This window comes from Juglans regia, chromosome 1, assembly GCF_001411555.2.
Source record: "Juglans regia cultivar Chandler chromosome 1, Walnut 2.0, whole genome shotgun sequence".
Lineage (NCBI taxonomy): Eukaryota > Viridiplantae > Streptophyta > Magnoliopsida > Fagales > Juglandaceae > Juglans > Juglans regia.
Window position 1 is genome coordinate 44,633,797 of NC_049901.1, and position 15,102 is coordinate 44,648,898.

General features: G+C 37.0%; 2 protein-coding genes across 4 annotated transcripts; one reads left to right on the forward strand and one right to left on the reverse strand.

Annotated features, from left to right (window-relative positions):
* Window positions 1-846: 846 nt before the first annotated feature.
* Window positions 847-4,475, forward strand: LOC109006884. Its single transcript, XM_018986302.2, has 3 exons — window positions 847-1,053; window positions 1,156-1,207; window positions 1,884-4,475. Exon 3 carries the CDS (start codon window positions 1,997-1,999, stop codon window positions 4,124-4,126), a length of 2,130 nt encoding a protein of 709 aa, XP_018841847.1. The 5' UTR covers window positions 847-1,053; window positions 1,156-1,207; window positions 1,884-1,996; the 3' UTR covers window positions 4,127-4,475.
* Window positions 4,476-8,146: 3,671 nt separating this feature from the next.
* LOC109006882 (zinc finger CCCH domain-containing protein 18) lies at window positions 8,147-13,343 on the reverse strand. Of its 3 annotated transcripts, none has more exons than XM_018986297.2 (8): window positions 13,060-13,343; window positions 10,835-11,800; window positions 10,576-10,743; window positions 10,287-10,466; window positions 9,249-9,325; window positions 8,965-9,138; window positions 8,761-8,872; window positions 8,147-8,662 (listed from the first exon to the last, which is right to left on the reverse strand). In XM_018986297.2, exons 2-8 carry the CDS (start codon window positions 11,782-11,784, stop codon window positions 8,587-8,589), a joined length of 1,737 nt encoding a protein of 578 aa, XP_018841842.2. In that variant the 5' UTR covers window positions 11,785-11,800; window positions 13,060-13,343; the 3' UTR covers window positions 8,147-8,586. The 3 variants fall into 3 exon arrangements, with proteins under 3 accessions (XP_018841842.2, XP_018841845.2, XP_018841843.2); XM_018986300.2 differs by having other exon boundaries at window positions 8,147-8,659; window positions 13,060-13,273; XM_018986298.2 differs by having other exon boundaries at window positions 13,064-13,272.
* Window positions 13,344-15,102: the final 1,759 nt, after the last annotated feature.

The following is a 15,102-nucleotide window of genomic DNA, read 5'->3' on the forward strand; positions in this document are numbered from 1 at the left end:
ATCCTCACAACATGATGACCGATGAAATCCCACTCTCTGTCCCCCACATAACGATCCTATACAAGACATTATTATTGTGGCAAGGTTCCATCGATCCATATTATAAAGGTTCTTTTAATATTGATGAAGCTGCTGCATGCAGATTCCATTTTGTTACTTAGTAGTAAAAATGTAATTTAATTTTGTTTATGCAGGCAGCTGACTTTTTGAGGCACCGCGAGCGGTAGGTTTAGGTTGAAGACGTAAATCAGATCCAACAACCTTATATATACAGTTTAGCACACCACTAACCAATTCTAGCTATATATTCTTTGCTTAATCCACAGGGTACGTACCTTGGAGGAGATACCTAATACAAAAACAAAAACAATACCATGTGTAGCTTTACCTTTTTTATAAGTATATATAGAAAGAAGAACAAATTAAAACTCTTGCTTGAAACATAAGTATGGAACCATCCATACATGTTGATATATATAAAGACATTCGAACTTAACTCTCTATGTTAACAACTCCAATAGATAAATCATGTGATAATCCATCCCAATTTGCTTATATGCTTGGTAAATAAATTATAAAAAAAAAAAAAAAAAAGGAGAATTTTGATTTTTCAGTTATTCTTTATCTTCTGCTAATAAAACACTCTAATTTTCAAAAATAAGTAAATATTTAATGGAATGAAGCTTAATCATAGAGTCCACTTCTACCCACTACCACCCTTAAAGAAAAAGGAAAAAAAAAATATTAATTAAAAAAAAAATAAAAATCCTCCAAGGCCATAACGCACCAGAGCGCACATTAGCAACAACCCACCATTAAATCCCATTAACACGACGTTTACTCCCACTGAAAAAATCACCCCTTTTTATTTTTTATTACCACAAAAATCACTTATTTCCCTCTCGCTACATTTTCCGATCGCCGATCAGACGGCGCCTCTAATTCCTCCCCGGAACCGGATCCACTCTCCGACCCGGATCCGTAAACCCCATCAGCCCGCTTCCCCCCCACTGTCCGATTCTCTATAGCACAAAGCCCTAACCTTTCTCATGTGTATGTGCGTGTGTTTAAAAATATGGGGTCTCTGTATTTGTGTTGCTACAGTAAGATTCACTAGTAGCTCATCTTGATTTTTGCTGTTGCTCGAGCTCCCAGGTACACGTGGCGATCTGGGTCGCCTTCACCTCCATTTGCTGCTCGGACTTCAGTGAGTTTCGGAATTCTTTCCACTTTTTTTCTTCAATTTGTGCGCTAATTGTTACCGTGAAGTTTAATTTATTATTTAGTTATCGTTTCTTGAGCTAAATATGGGTTTAATATGTAGTTTTCTTGGGGTTTGGGTGTTGAATTCAGATCGTTGTGCATTGAATCTGGGTGGATTAAGTACGATTGGGTCTTTAGTATGGGAATCGAGCTGATTTGTGTGCTTTTAGTTGGGTTTTAAGTAGTGGTGTTTGGATATTGGAGCTCAGAATGCTTGGTAGCTGAGGAAAATAAATGAAAATGGGATTTTGAAGATGTCTTACTTTAACGTTGTACACATGCTAAGAAAAACAGTGAGTCAACTCTGGAAAATTATTGTAAAGTGTTTCATGTACTATCGTCAATTCGCTTACTTGGATCAAAGAATGAGATATTTAATGGTGTGATTTGATTTTCTTTTCTTTTTGTTCAGTTTCTCGGTAAATAATTAAAGTCTCTAAGTGAAGATTTAAATTTATTTGGCCTGAGTTGAAAGCATAACAAAGAGTTTCTAATTTTGGTTTCTATCGTGTTTGTCAAAATGAATAATGTATAAATTTGGTAGACTACAATTCTAACGTAGACAGCTGTAGAAGCTTGATATCAATGGAAACCTAAAAATTTTTATCAAATGTTTGCAGACACATGAAAATGATGTTAGATCCAAGAATTGGGCTTTGGCACAGTTAATTATGTTGGGCTGGCCGTAGCTTTTGTTTCAAGGGTTTGGTTTTGAAGTGATTTTAGTTCCTACATGGAAGCAAACGTAGAGGAGGCTCTTAAGGCGAAAGTGATAGCCGAGAAGCGATTTGCAGAGAAAGACTTTGCAGGTGCGAAGAATTATGCGTTAAAGGCTAAAACACTGTGTCCTGGACTGGACGGCATATCCCAAATGGTGACCACATTTGAAGTTTACATTGCTTCTGAGGCTAAATGCAATGGTGAATTGGATTATTATTCTATTCTTGGGTTGAAACCTTTTGCTGATAAAGATGCAGTTAAGAAACAGTACAAGAAGATGGCAGTATTGCTCCACCCTGATAAGAACAAATGTGTGGGAGCTGATGGGGCATTCAGACTTGTTTCTGAAGCATGGACACTACTGTCTGATCGATCTAAGAGAAGCTCTTATGATCTCAAGAGAAACAAGCAGTTATCATCTGTGGTTAACCAGACAAACATATCTTCAATTCATGCTACAGGGGTTACAGGTTTCAACAATTGTTCCAATTCCCTGAATTCTCATGGAAGAACTGACACTTTCTGGACAGTTTGCACCTCTTGTAAAGTTCAGTACGAGTATCTGCGGAAGTATGTGAATAAGAGACTTTCTTGTAAGAACTGTCGTGGTATTTTCATTGCTGTGGAAACTGGGACAGCCCCAGCAAATGGTTCTTTCCCTTATAGTCCTTGGTCACATGTGCCTGGTAATGGGTATGGAAGTCATGGGTTTGATAGAGTGACATATATCCCAGGCAATGCTACCTTTGTTCCAGGAAATGGGGTCTCGGGATTTCACTCTGGGCATGGATATGAATATGTTTCAAATGTGTCCTTCCAGTGGAGCTCTTTCTCTGGAACTTCGTCTGGAACGGTGGGTCCTATTGGACCGTCCACCATATCCACTGATGTCTACCAGGCTAATGGAAATGTTAGTAGGGCAAGACCAAAGGCTAAATCAGGAGCCGACAGAAAACATGCATTGGAAAAGGCTGTTGCTAAAATAGACTCACCAGGTGGCTGCAATGAACTTCCAGGATCTAAGGCTGGTAGAGCTGAAAAGAAAAGGAAGGTGTTCGTGGGAACCAGTTTTAGAAATGGGTACGAAGACGAGGGACTAAAATCTGCTTCAGAAGCAAGATTGACTGATGGAAATGCTAGTAATGGACATGATCCCAAGCTTAACAATCCAAGTGAACTTCCAACTAGGCGTTCCTCTATTGCACCGGCATTTGATGCTAGAAAGTTGTTGATCGAAAAGGCAAGGACAGAAATTCAGAAGAAATTGAAAGAGATGAAGTTGGTGGCAGAGGCAGCTGCTGCAGTTAAGGAGAATGCAAGAGCTCAGACACAACTTGATCAATCCGAAGGGACTGGAGATGCACCTAAAATAGCTGATTTAGGCCATTCTGCTCAGCAGTTAGAGCTGAAGAAAACCAGACCAATCTCAATAACAGTCCCTGACCCTGACTTCCACGATTTTGACAAAGATAGATCAGAGGAATGCTTCAAGCCTAAACAAATATGGGCTTTATACGATGAAGAGGATGGTATGCCTCGCTTGTACTGTCTGATCCGTGAGGTCATCTCAGTTGAACCATTTAAGATTCATATTACTTACTTGAACTCTAAAACTGATAGTGAGTTTGGGTTAGTGAACTGGCTGGATTGTGGTTTTACAAAGTCTTGTGGAAATTTTAGAGCGTCCAACTCGGATGTTGTTGACCAAGTTAACGTTTTCTCTCATATTCTTAGCCGTGAGAAAGCTGGTAGGGGAGGTTGCGTAAGGATATACCCCAGAAGCGGAGATATTTGGGCTGTTTATCGGAACTGGTCACCACACTGGAATAGATCAACCCCAGATGAAGTGAGGCACCAATACGAAATGGTGGAGGTTCTTGATGATTACTCTGAAGAGCTTGGTGTTTGCGTAACTCCCCTTGTGAAATTGGCTGGATTCAAGACGGTATACGGAAGAAATTCGGACAAAAGTGCCATTCGATGGATTCCAAGAAGAGAGATGGTACGCTTTTCACACCAGGTGCCATTTTGTCCGCTTAAGGAAGATGGCAATAATTTGCCAGGTAAGTGTTGGGATCTGGACCCGGCTGCAACTCCAGACGAGCTGCTTCATGCTGCGACAGCTACTGGAGCAAATGCATAACGTACCAGTCAAGGAGGAAAGGAAGATCAGTTTGGAGTTCATTTTAGCATTCTTTAGACAAAATTTAGATTTAACTGTACAAATATGTCTCTCACACATGGTTAGAGGCCAATGCAACATTAACCCCAGATGGTTTTAGGGGGTGCAGTGTTTTACGGAGTGAAACGTGTGTCAAGAATATTGTTAATTCTAATGACTGTTGTCTACAAAAATTTATTGTCAATGGACAATAATGGCTGTAACACTTGATGACTTGCTCTGCAAAATCATTTATCTCGTCTGTTTTCATCTTGTGTATGAATCACGAGGTGGTGAAATGAACAAAATTCCGAACTGCACTACTGTTTAATGTATTGTTCACACTAAGAACTCAAACCTGCTTGGAGTCAAGCCAGCCACTAATGGCCACAGGTTGCTCCTGTACAACGAATGAAAGAAGGATAATGGACTGGGCCTATTCAGGTTGCTTCCATAATCAATCCTTGATTTTGATTCTAAAAGAACCCCGACAAAACTATAAAACTCCAACACAAAGCAAAGCAAGAAGAAGCACAATTTTATGAGTCCACAACCATGGTAATACCACTACCTATCTTCTCTTCCTCCTAAGTACTTCATTTTTAGTTTTCCTTATGTAAGTTATTTTTGCTTTTGGGAAGATTTGTGCGACAATAGATATATTCACGTACATGTATGTATTAATGTTTGTATTTGGCTTGAGCTAATGGATTTGTCTGGGAAGATCCCATCTTTTATTGACTGAAAGCATGAGGAGTGGCAGGCAGCACTTGGGTTGGCACATATCCCATGTCTTCAAGCCCAACTTACAAAGAGGTGTATATTTTCCTCTTGCTATTGCCTTTTTGCTCCTTTTTCTATTTTCCTAGTCCAAATTCCATGGTAGACTTTTGCCATTTTGGGTAGTTTTTTATGTTTCAATGTTTCGTTTTTCCTGTTCTGCTTATGATACCGTCCGTAAGTTGAGAAGGTTTGGCAAACAGCCTCTTTATACCATTTGGTTCACACAGCTGCTTTGGTTGCTGCCCCTGTTACTGAAAACCCCAACATTGTGAGGTTCCCTTTCCCAGTATTGTTTGTTTTCAGATCCAAGGCCTCCTTTGTATGATGAGATAGAAATATGTGAATAGTAACAAAATGATTTTGAGTTAAAATGTTTTATTAGGTTTTTTAAAAATATATTATAAAGTTAAAATATTGTTAAAATATAATTTTTAATATAATTTTTATTTTGAGATTAGAAAAAATTGAATTGTATTTTGTATTTTATTTGAAAGTTTGAGACTTGTAATGATTAGATAATAATCAGATAAAAAAGTTAAAGATTTGAAATTAAAAAATATTTATGCTTGAATGATGTTTGGGAAGTAGGTGAGATAGGATGGGTGGAGAATTGAGATAGCCATCCAAATTAGTGATCTTTTGGATTTTGGAAACAAATTTACTCAAAATGTAAAGCTTATAAGTTTTTCATATATATATGTAAGTTTTCCTTAACATTTTGCATTTGCTTTGCCCAGAAGCCCAAAGGATGTCTTGAACGGTGAGAGACCTACCGTGGCAATGCATTTGCCTGCTAGGAGTACGACAATATTGGATTCAGTTAGTATCTGACAAAATGACTCAGCCCATTTCAAGCTGGCTAATTTTAATGTTCTGAATCATGAACAGTACAAAATATAACAAAGTGGAGGGGGTGATGGGTTGCGTTATCACTGGTAAAAAGGAGATTTAAAAATTTTGAATTGTTTATTATATTTTATGTAAAAAATTAAAAAAATTATAATGATAAGATAAAATGAAATGAAAATTGGATAATTCATCCTATTTGCCAAACCTATCCCACAAAAGGGGCCTACTTTGGAAATCGATTGTCCACAATATCCTGGAGGTGCTTAATAGTTCTAAATGGGTTGTCAAAAGAAAGTAATATCTCCTTCTAGTATGACAATTGGGATGAGGGAGATCCTCTCAATGGTCAATTATCGGTGTCTGCTCTCCTTCAGATTAAGATAAATGAGTTTCGCATTGATAATGTGTGAGATATCTCTCTTCTGAACAGATTAGTGGGCCATCAGAAAGTCAAGACTTTGTATGACTTTTTGGCTAGACTGAATGAGAGTCAATATGTACTTGTTTGGTTGAAAGATAAGGAGGACAATTTTAGTATTAAGAGTACCTGAGATTGTATTAGGGTCTGGACGCCTTTTTTATCTTGAGCTTAGTGGACATGACATACTAATCTCCTTAAGAAGATTACCATCATGATATGAAAGGCTGCTAATAATTGCCTCAGTGTTGACGAGAACATTAAGATGGTGGATATTCATATGGCTTCCAAATGTAATTATTGTCGAAAGGGTCATAATGAGGACTTAAACCATGTGCTCTGTACGGGGGATTTTGCTAGACACATTTGGCATCTAGCGGCCACTCAATTAGGGGCTCATATGACCTCTTTCCACACTTGGAAGGAACAGACTAATTTTTAGTTTCGCCGTGCGGGTAGGTCTTCTTAGGTTAGAATTATCTTTGGCCTTCTCCTTCTATCATAACCTGGAAACTCTAGGAAAGGCACTGTAAAGCTCGGTATGAGGATAAGGTTCATATGGCAGAGTCGGTCTGGCATGCTATTAAATTATGGCTCCGTCGCATAATGGACCAGATTATGAAAGTGCTTTCTGTTTCTACCCAAGATATTGATATTTTGAATAGACTAGATATCTCGGTTTCGTCTCCTAAGCCTAAGAGGGTTTGGGTGGTTAGATGGTATCGACCTCAACAAGGCTGGGTTAAACTCAATACCGACAGTGGTAGTTTCGGAAACCTAGGCACTTCTGGTGCTGGGGGTGTTATTCGAGATAATAATAGTAGGTTACTTTAGGCTTACTCTGTTTCCTTGGGTCTGAGTACTAATAACTTAGCCGAAATTAGCAGCTTATTAGAAGGCATTCGAAGGTGTCATGCTCTCGGGTTTTATCGTGTTCAAATCGAGACTGATTCTCAATTAGTGGTTAATTGGATTACTAAGGATAATTGCCCTATCTGGAATTTAGAAGATTTCTGGGATGATTTACATGATTATCTTAACAGCCTGGAGTATACTGTGAAACATATTTTTCGTGAAGAAAATGTTGTAGCTAACTTTCTAGCTAAATGTGGGGTTGAAGGCTTGAACTCCGACTGGTCAGAAAATCATACGTTGCCTAGTCTGCTAAGGGGCCTTCTCCGCATGGATAAATAGGGCATGCTCTATCTGAGGGTCTCGTGAGGTTTTGTGCCTAGTAAGTTTCACTTGTTTGCTTATCTTTTTCTTGTGTGCTTGTTTTTCTTGCATGTTACCTTCTCTGTAGTGTGTTCTGATTTAGGTTACGAGTCTTTCTTTTGATCATGTAATTGGATTATATGATTATAATGTTTTGATGCCTAAGTTCTGGATTTTAAAGTTTATATGTACCTCTTAAGTATTGTGTTTGTAATCACGATTTTTCTCCGTCATAAATAAGGATAATCAATAAAATTAGAATACTGTCATCTTCTAAAAAAAAAAAAAAACAACAACAACCTATCTTAACTTACCGCAAAAACTTGGCTCTAAAATAGCAACGTCCGCTACCTAACACAACAGTGAACGCTATCAAGGGTCCACAAATCTCTTACAAAATCAAATCCAGGTCCACAATTCATCATTTTCTGAAATCAAACACCCATATCCAAGCAACTTTAATAACATGCATTTCTTGGCCTCGCTTATTCAAAAGTTTCTTATTTTTTTCCCTAAAACAAATCTTTCTGGCTGTTCATGGATATGATCATCATATACGTAGACCACACACCAACAATAATCATAATGCACCTTTGATTCCGCCATTTAAGGGTCCTCGTTACCAAAAAGATAGTTAGGTTGGTAGACCCGTACAGCCAAAATGGCGTTCATTGTTTTCTTTGTTAGTGTATTTCTATATTTTTTTATTATTATTATTAATTTATATACCCCCATCATTCAAAGAAAGATTGCACGTCTACTTTGGCTTTAATGCCCCAATGTGTCTCAGCTAAATTTCTACTCTCTCTCTCTCTACATCCTTTCTTCTTCAGCTAAGGCAGACTATATGAATCTAAAGACTCGCAAGCTCTCTCTCCTGCTTGCCTTTTCCATTACATTTTAAAATATAAAGAAGATGAAATGAAAAAAAAATGTTTAAAAACTCGTTACATATTAGCTTTCCTTTCCTTGTCATACTTGTTTGCAATCTCCTCCATCAAAAGTAAAATGGAGAAAGAAGTTGTTTCTCTCTCACCTTCAACTGCTATGGACTCCTATATATGAAGCTGACCGATCCATCAACAAAGTCCAAGACAAATTAAGTCATGTTGAACTAGCCTTGGAAGAACTCATTCCTCTACTTCTATAATTCCTGTGTCTGTCTGTCTGTCTGTCTCTATGTAACTGTTGAAATGCTATTATTCCCTATAGCCGATGCAAAAGGGCTCTCTGGAAGGTTAAGTCCTTGGCTGCTGCAAGGGTTACTCTAATTTTTCAGGTACAATTACTTTACAACTTGAAACTTGATAGATAAATATAGCAAAAATGTATAGTATATATGCCTTGGTACCTGTCCTGGCCGCTGTAGTTCGTGTTTGTATGCCTCGTTTTTTCATTGTTCAAAACATCGAGCAAATAATTAAAACGCCTAGCAGATGGGAACTCTGCTTGTTCTGCATTGGCTACAGTGTTGCGTAAGAGAGTTTTAGTCTTAAAAGAAAAACAAAGCTGAAAAGGAAACTGCAACTTTTTAAATTAGATAAAGAGATTGAACCTTCTGAGCACTTTAACTCATCCATTGAATGTCCAATATAAGGGTGATGAGAAAAGAGTTTAGGAGCAAGTCGCAATTCTGAGAAATGCCTGCTCTCAAGCTCAAGTGCTTGCTCATGTTCTTCAATGAGCTGCTGCTTCCTGAGCCTCAAATTATCACCTACTCTCACCACCACTAGGAAAAAAGGAAATTTACACCAAACAATTGTCTGAGACTACAGAGACGTAATGACCCCCACATAAATGGAAAATAGATCACTGCACTTGTCGAAAGCCTTTACTTACTCGAATTAAGCTCAGAATCCCTATCCATGAAGTGTGGACTGTTATACATAGCATGTGGGCTTTTATCTGCATACTTCCTGCACAAGAAATATCTTTCAGCACCACACTCATGGTAGCAAACTCCGAGGCATTACCCCAGACAACAGTGGTAGAGCATTACAATATATGTTAAAAATTTTGAATTTCCAATTCATTAAAGGCAGATTAACCAGGTTCATTTAAATTTCCCCAGGTTCAAAAGGAAGGAAGCAAGATAAGGATTATTCTCTACAGATAAGACCTCCCTGAAATCGTGCAAAACTCATAATTCATCATAGCAGATCTTGACAAAGGGAGACAAAAATGAGGTTCAAACTAAAGTAGCATTATCCAATGATTTTATAAACGGATAGGTACAAAAAAAGCAGCACTCGGTTTTGTCAAGAAAGGGAACAAGCCAGCTGGAAATCCAAATACTTCACAAAGGTGATGCTACAACTACAAGCAAGCTGAAATAAAATAAAATAAAAAATGTTAGCAACTTTGCAAAGTTTAAGCTAAGGAGCTTAGTCATTTATCGATGTTGATGACTGCAAACAAAAGAAGGGTATCAACATCAAATCAACTATCAATTAGTGCATGGATAACCCATCATTTCTGTTTCCATAAAAGAGCTTTTACTTTACTTTTGGTTTACACTCTGAAACTCCCTAATGCTTTAGGGCAACCACTGTGTGCGCTAAATTCAAAGAGCGATGACCCTACCTAATTGCAATACCACCAAATACAACAAAGATGCAATTTGATGCAGAAAAAAAGTCAAAAGGAAATTGGGAATGAAGACGGAAAACCACTTGATCATTATTATAAGAGGACATAAGGCTTTCAGCAGCCACATACATAATGTCAGAACTGCTATTGCAGATCACAATCATCCGTGAAAAATAAAGCGGTGACCATTATTTCTTTGCTGAAACAGAGGAGCTGGTAACATAAAAGAGCAAGAAAAATGGTAGTGCCAGAATATTACTTCATCTTTAAACAAACAAAAAGTTTTACCTTTCAAGAAGCCTCGACTTTTCCCTGTAAGGTTTCACCAGAACACGAGCCCCACATACAAAATGAGGATTCCCCTTAGCTAAAATTTGCTTGACGGTCTCTGAATATACAAAAGTGACAAAACCAAACATCCTCTTCTGTTGGCAAGGAATCCTAACATCTTGGACCAGGCCAAATTTGCTGCGGAATAAAGATACAAAAAAACATGGAAAATTAATATGCTGAAAAAGCAAGTTCCAAATTTAGGCAAAACAAATGAATAAGTTTCCCAGTATCCAGACTTCCTTACTTGAAGTAGTTAGAAACATTGTGCTCTGTAAAAGTACTCTCAGCCGGGAAGGTGAGATAAATCTGTCGAGAACCAGCAACAATTCCACCAGGGTCACTTCTCTCACCAGCATACTCCAAGTATTTCGGCACATCTTCTGCCAAGATTACTGAGTGCTGTCCATGAGGCCTGTAACTCAAATAATAATAATAATAAATATATCAAAAGTTAAGCCATGAAATAATTACGTGAGGAACACATGAAAGTCAAAAACATCCACCTGTCAATGAGACGAATGCTGTTCTTCAACCGAGCAAGAAGTTTTGTCAGACTATACCCAACCTTACCATGTCTCTGGCTCTCTGTAAGGTACCCTTCAGCCTGAAGGGTTCTCCCAAACTTCTCATAATAGATCATTGGCAATGAAGCAATTGAAACCGGAAATCCTCTTCTTGATTTCAAAAGCTCGGTTAACTCCTTTTCAAGCTTTTCAAGAGACTCAGGAGAGAAGACATGATCTTCATTAGGAAGCTCATTCGAACTTGGACTGAGAATCAGAGAAAAGCTTTCTGGCATGGGATTTCCATGGAAGTACCTACAGTTGTTTCCGTGTTTACAAAACCCCTTACTGAAGTAATGGCAAACCTTAACAGGAAATTCAGGCAAGCTTGGAGACCTTCGACCCACTCTCACACCAAATGCAGGTTCCGGGTAATAATAATTGCTCGAAAAATCTGAAGCAACTGAATTTGCAGATTCTAGCTGATCATCCAAAGTCAAGAACTGAATTTGATTTTGAAGGTGATAATCTTCAGCAACCGAAACTGAACAAGTTGGTGGGACATAATCTGCATTATGCACTGGCTGCTGATCAGCAGCCACTTGGGGATTCCAGTAGGGATTTGCACCTCGTAGAGTTCTTGGAGATGAAATTGGTCGTGGTAAGACCGGCGAGTAGGGTGTAAACGGTAAAGGTAACTCTGAACCCGGTACCGGGTTCACCAGAGAGGGTGAGATGGGAACCGAAACCGGCAGTTTGGATAAGCCAAGCTCGGTTTTGGCTTTGTTGATCAAAGAGTGGATCAAATTATCAGGGCTGAAGGCTAACCTGATCATTTCACGTTCACCATGGTCTTGTAGCAGGAGAAAACCGATGATCTTTGACACATTTTCAGGCTCTATTTTCTGAATTCTATTGTACACAACGTTCGTAGATTCAGAAAAATCCATTCTCAACGCCCACCCCCTGAAAATGCAAAATAACAGATGCGGATCACAATGGAGCTGGGCATTCCAAATTGATTAGAACATATATAAAAGCTGAGTTAACACTCCAGCTAAATAACCATACGTATATTTTATTTAAAAACAAAAAAAAACAAAAAGAAACAAAGACCCTCCATGAGTAGCTATCTATCTAATCATCTAAGTGGGAAAATCAGATACATCAACTGGAAACCTTATTGGTTCTAACACTACTGTCCTGTGTAATTGCCACCACATTCAGTTTTATTTTATGACCGTACATGTATTCATAAATATAAGTCAATGATCTGATCTGCAGTTCATAGCAAAAAACAGTAAAACCGAAAGGAGAGGAAAAATCAGCACTTTAAGAGCAACATCATAAGCAGTGTAAACAAAGAGTTGTTTTTGTATTTAGCATGAAAATATTAAGACTTGTTTTGCCAAACTAAAGTCGAAATCCATTATTAAATATAATAAGGATGCACCTTTCAAAACCCCAGAGTTAGAACCAGAATATAGTGTTTATGATCATATTTGAGGGGACGAAGACCTTTGAGTTAGAACTTAGAACCACAAACTCAATCTCATAACAGAACTTCAGCCAAAAAAAAAACAACGCATTTAGATCAGTTTTAGGAAAGCTACCCAGAGGAAACAAAAACCACAAACAAACTCCTATCCCTTTTCTTTCCCATAGATCATGCTAAGTTATTTAAATAAAAGAAAAACATAAACCAGAGACAAAAGCCAAAATTTTAACATTTCAAAAGAACACCAGCATTTCTAAAAGAAAGCCTTGAACACTCGATCATCGTTTCAAATTCACAACATTCATTTAACAAATCCACGTAAAAAAAAAAACAAAAATTACAGAGAGAGAGAGAGAGACCAGAAAAAAAGACTCGGCCACAAAACTTCAAAGTTTTATCTTCTCGTTAGAATATACAAATCTATAAAGCGCTGAATTAAATGCTTTAAACCCATTATGACTCAAGCTTATATCCACTATCAAATTTTCAAAAAATTAAGCAGTCAAAAAAAGTTATACCAAAGTAAAGCACAACATGATATTAAGAACCACTCAAAATTCAAGCTCTAAGCCAATTTAAAACACTGAAACCACAATTTTGCAACAGCTCTGAAAAACGCATGCCCACCCCACAAAAAAAAAATTACCACTTGACCATCACAAATTAAGTGCCAAAAACAACAACAAAAGAGACTTGGTGGCCATTATAGTTCAAAGATCTGACATACCCACCAAATCCAACAGCCTCCAGATGATGAAAAAAGTCAGAAAAACCAATCCAAAGTCCGAAACTCCTCCACCATGGCCATGATTGATTATTCACTCTGTCATTCACTCTGTTCCTGATCTCTTTCTCTCTCTATCTACCACTGCGCTTTTTTGCTATTTTTATCCACTCCTATTATACTCAGTATCCTATATTTCTCCCACCCAAAAAAAAAAAAATAGAAAACGACACCATTCTTATAAAAAAAAAAATGACAGAACGGATGGCTAGCTTTAAAGGGCGCCTTGTCTTTAGTTCGACTCCACACGCATAAATATATATATACACGAAGTCGAAGATAGATAGATGCACACCAAGCACAACCCCTCGACCCACAAAAGAAAAATTAAAAAAAAAACATATTTATATTATATTATTTGAATAAATTATATAATTAAGTTAGTTGAGAAAATTGCCAAATATTTTTTTTCTTTTCAAGTGTTCTTCGTGTTTTTTTTTTTTTCTAAAATGATTACAGATTGCAAGGTGTCGTTATAGTCGTAAACTGCAGGAGCTTTTATAGGGAATGTGACCCAACTGCCCCATCACTCAATCTCTGGAAGAAAATGTCAAATTCAGTTTTTTTTTTTTTTTTTTTACTTGATTGATTTATTACGGGCTGGCTGGCTGGCTGGCTGGCTTTAAGTTTACGATCCGAGCGTTAAAAGTATAAAAGGCAAAAAGAAAGGAAAATTCTATCCAATATTATGCATGGATGACACGTGTCAGTTTGGCAATGAATTTGACAGACAACCTTTGGTTTTGCAGGGTTTACTATCTATCTGCTGGCTTCTTGTGTTTCGTTTTCAAAAGATTTGTCAACTTCTTCTTATCGGTAATCCTTCTAGAATACAAAAAAAAGTCTTTCTTAATCATAGTTTATTCTTCGACCCTTCTGAAAACATGTATTCAATTTCTCATAAAATTCATGAAATCAAACGAATGCAAATAAATAGAATAATCTTAATTTACCATTTATGGTGGCCATCTGATCTCACTCTCAATAAATGCAAATAATTACATTAAAAATTTATATATATAGGAGAGAAACTTGTATATATTGCATGCATGCTCGTAAAAGTGGTTTAATTTGCTGTATGTGTGTGTGTGTGCATGTATGTCATGTACCGGTTAATTATGAGATATATGATGTATATATGTATGTATGTATTGTATTTTATGTAGTGATCAGTCTTGTTGAGATTTGATCTTATCCGGTTAATTGCATGTGATCATTTCATTTGATTGTTGTCAACACGTCATGGCCTTGTATTTAATAATTGAAATTAGGATTAGGACAGTGACAACTACGTATACTGTTCTAATTTATTAATTACTAATTGCGTCATTAATTATATTATTCAACAAATTAAACATTAATGTTCTCTCATCAATCTGCTTAATTTCTCCATTTTTCTCATTTGGATTGTCCAGTGAAGCCAAACACCAATGAGCCTAATTATATATATATATATATATATATGATAGATTAATGGCATATTTAGAAATACAATTATTTTCATATTACTTTATTATATTAAAAAATTATTTACTACTATTTATAAATTATTTTAATATTATTCACATATAATTTAATTTGACATATTCTTAACATCTACACGAAACCTTACATTATAAATTTGAGAACAGCAATGATTAACATAATTAATTATAGGAAGAAGAATTCTAGAAATTTGTATCAACAGTCACATTACCATATTCTGTATCTATAGCTTACATACTGTTTGTATCCTTCACCACTAATTGAAAATCACCTTCTAACCTTGTCAACCTTGTCAACCTTAGTTCTATACAGAAATCCATAGTTTTTCTCAAAGCCATTGCCTCTGTTGTTACAGGCTTAAGTACATGTTTTAAGGATGAACACAGGGCAGCTAGGATCTCACCTGCATTATCTTTGATTATCACTCCAATCCCAACTGTTTTTCACTTTTTATCCACAACAACATCCAGTTGGCCTTGCAGAATATCCCAGTTGGTTTCT